Source organism: Tarenaya hassleriana, unplaced genomic scaffold (genome assembly GCF_000463585.1).
Source record: "Tarenaya hassleriana unplaced genomic scaffold, ASM46358v1 Cleome2, whole genome shotgun sequence".
Taxonomy (NCBI): domain Eukaryota; kingdom Viridiplantae; phylum Streptophyta; class Magnoliopsida; order Brassicales; family Cleomaceae; genus Tarenaya; species Tarenaya hassleriana.
The window spans coordinates 8,010,141-8,012,969 of NW_010965372.1; the positions used below are offsets into that span (position 1 = coordinate 8,010,141).

General features: G+C 33.4%; 1 protein-coding gene across 1 annotated transcript; it reads left to right on the plus strand.

The window, feature by feature from the left end:
- The first annotated feature begins 170 nt into the window (after window positions 1–170).
- Window positions 171–2,256, plus strand: LOC104812975 (Niemann-Pick C1 protein-like). The gene is made up of 8 exons (XM_010540431.2): window positions 171–288; window positions 439–475; window positions 582–639; window positions 745–855; window positions 937–1,004; window positions 1,119–1,185; window positions 1,309–1,377; window positions 1,994–2,256. The coding sequence occupies exons 1-8, from the start codon at window positions 174–176 to the stop codon at window positions 2,078–2,080; spliced, it is 612 nt and encodes a 203-aa protein (XP_010538733.1). The 5' UTR covers window positions 171–173; the 3' UTR covers window positions 2,081–2,256.
- The last annotated feature ends 573 nt before the right edge of the window (window positions 2,257–2,829 follow it).

Consider the following 2,829-nt stretch of genomic DNA (forward strand, 5'->3'; position numbering starts at 1 on the left):
GTAATGAGTTAAGAAAAAAAAATGAAAGCCAGAAACTTCTTTTGTATTACCATCTTTCCTTCTATATCTTCCCTCTCAAATCTCTGCTTAAATAACCTCATCATCACGGAATTCATCAACTGCCATTGAAGCTTTCTGGAAAAAAATTCTTAATGGGCCTCTCTAACTGATTAATGTGTGAATTTTATTTTCAGATGGAGATCTTTCCATATTCAGTATTTTACATGTTCTTTGAGCAATATCTTGACATATGGAAGACGGCATTGATCAACCTCTCCATAGCCATCGGTAAGTAAAAGCTACAACACCCATCTCTATGTCGCATCTTTAGTTGCTAAAAATGTCGCTCACACCAATCAAAAGGGACATGTGCTGTTCTTTTCGCCTTCTCGGGTCTTTGCCATGATTTAGTTCTGAGTGTTCTATGTGATTTTACAGGTGCCGTCTTTGTTGTCTGTTTAGTCATCACATGCAGGTAAAGCTTCTAAATTATGGACATCACTTCTTGTTTCTCTCTAAATATGTTCTTCTTCTGAACCTTTCTATTCTCTTCTCCTTTTCTTCTTCGTCGTTTAACTCAGCTTTTGGAGCTCGGCAATTATTTTGCTGGTCATCGCTATGATCATCATTGATCTACTGGTAGTTAATTCATCGTCTATTTTTCATGAAAAACATGTAGCTTCTGTCATAGATTTGGTTGCTAATGCAGTTTTATATATGTGAATATGATGTGAAACGCAACAGGGGGTAATGGCGGTCTTGCATATACAATTGAATGCACTCTCGGTTGTCAACCTTGTCATGTCGGTTGGCATAGCTGTCGAGTTCTGTGTTCACATAACTCACGCATTCTCGGTCAGTGCCACCATCCCTTTGTCAATTTTACAACGTGGATGAATTTTTAGCTGAAAATGACATATTTTCTGTGATGAACAGGTAAGCTCGGGGGACAAAAACCAGCGTATGAAAGAGGCACTCGCTACCATGGGAGCTTCGGTTTTCAGGTACAGTTTCACGAATGGCCATAGCCTTCTCGATGCTGAAGAAAAGTTTTAATAAGATTCCCCCGAGGCTAATAAGGGAGAGGCTCTCTCTCTTTTGATGTATTTTGTGAACAGCGGAATCACGCTAACAAAGTTAGTTGGAGTGATTGTGCTCGGTTTCGCAAGATCAGAGGTCTTTGTGGTATGCGTTTGTTTTTTTCCTGTGAAACGTTAACCGATCCCAGATATTTCTTTCGCATCATTGTCGGAAATACATCACCTTTTCACTGAATCTGATTCGTTCCGGAACTGTTTTGTCTTGCAGGTTTACTACTTCAAGATGTATCTTGCATTAGTCCTCCTTGGCTTCTTGCACGGCCTTGTCTTTTTACCTGTAAGTCTTCCCAACATCCTTCGTGTGTTTGTGTCTCTCTTGTTTCTAATATCTTTCTTGAAATGATTAATGCCCCAAATTTTCTAGTGTAAGCCAAATAACACCCTACAGAATAAAAAAGATTTTTTTTGGAAACTAACACATTTTTTAATCATAAAACTAAATAATTTAAAATATATTTTCCAAATTGCAAAAATATGATTTTAACAAATTTTACAACAGTTGCTAATTTTAATTTATTTTTGTGCATCTTAACAAAATACGCTATTTTTTAAAAATTTGCAGCTCCGCCCTCGGTTTCAAAAATTTAACTTCGTATTGTTAATTATTTTTTTTATAATCACATATCGTTTAGTTTTAAACCATAGGAATCATGGTAATGAAGATTAAAACGTTATCATAAAAATCGTCAGAGCCTAATACATCAATCGAGAAACATCTGAGTGAGATTACTTTGACAAATTGTGTTTCAAAAAATGATTTTTTTTATGTCTAATGTGTCGATCATGTTTCAGAAATACTAAAATGTTTTTTTGAGGAGATTATTTAGCTAATACATCAGTAATTTCATGGTTCTTGTGTTAAAAGAAATTTTCTTCAAATGCATTGATGTCAGGTGTTCTTGAGCATGTTCGGTCCAGCTCCAAGACATGTGGAAGTAGAAAGACAAGATCACCGGCCCTCAGTTTCATCTTTGCCTTAGAACTTCTTCTTCTAGATTTGCTTCTTCGTTTTTTTCTTTTCCTTTATTCTTTTTACTTTTTCCGCTTGTAGTCTGTTGTTTTTATTTACCATCAATATGTAAATGCTAAAAGATATTTCACCCAAAGGGAAAAAAGTTAGTTGCATAGGAAATCTCATGAAATGTTTTCGGGGTTTGGTGCTGTGTTTTAATTATTACTTTCTGGGTTTATTTTCTCTCAACATATATGCTAGTATATATTTATGTGCTAGTATATAAGTAAAATATCTGGGTTTTAATCACCGAGACTATGACGATCGGATTTGGTACAAGCGCACCAAATCAGATGGACTGGTATCTTGTAGTAGTTGACATTTGATTCGGTTATTTTGGTTATTAAATCGAATCAAATTATCAATTGATTATAAATTTTTAAAACCCAATATAATCGAATCAAATCACTTATACATTCTCATTTATATATATTTGTGTATATATATATTTCTAATTTAATAATTGTTTATTATTTTCACTTGTTTCGTCATTGTTTTATTATTTTAAAGATTTATATGTTATAGACTTTGAAGAGGAGAATATTTACTTGCGAAGTCATTTTATTTGTTAATTTCATGTTAAAACAAATTATAACATGAATTTAGATTTTGTTGTTTTATATGATAATATGATCATGATGATATTTTATATTATATGTTATTTGAATATTCTTCTCTCACGCTCTTTAAACTATTATAGTCAATATGATATCATGA

Bases quoted from the DNA above. Each gene is read 5' to 3' on its own strand.
- LOC104812975 (XM_010540431.2), top strand. From the start codon at position 174: ATGTGTGAATTTTATTTTCAGATGGAGATCTTTCCATATTCAGTATTT. The intron at 640-744 runs GTAGTTAATTCA...GAAACGCAACAG, and splicing joins TGATCATCATTGATCTACTG to GGGGTAATGGCGGTCTTGCA. The intron at 856-936 runs GTCAGTGCCACC...TGTGATGAACAG, and splicing joins ACATAACTCACGCATTCTCG to GTAAGCTCGGGGGACAAAAA.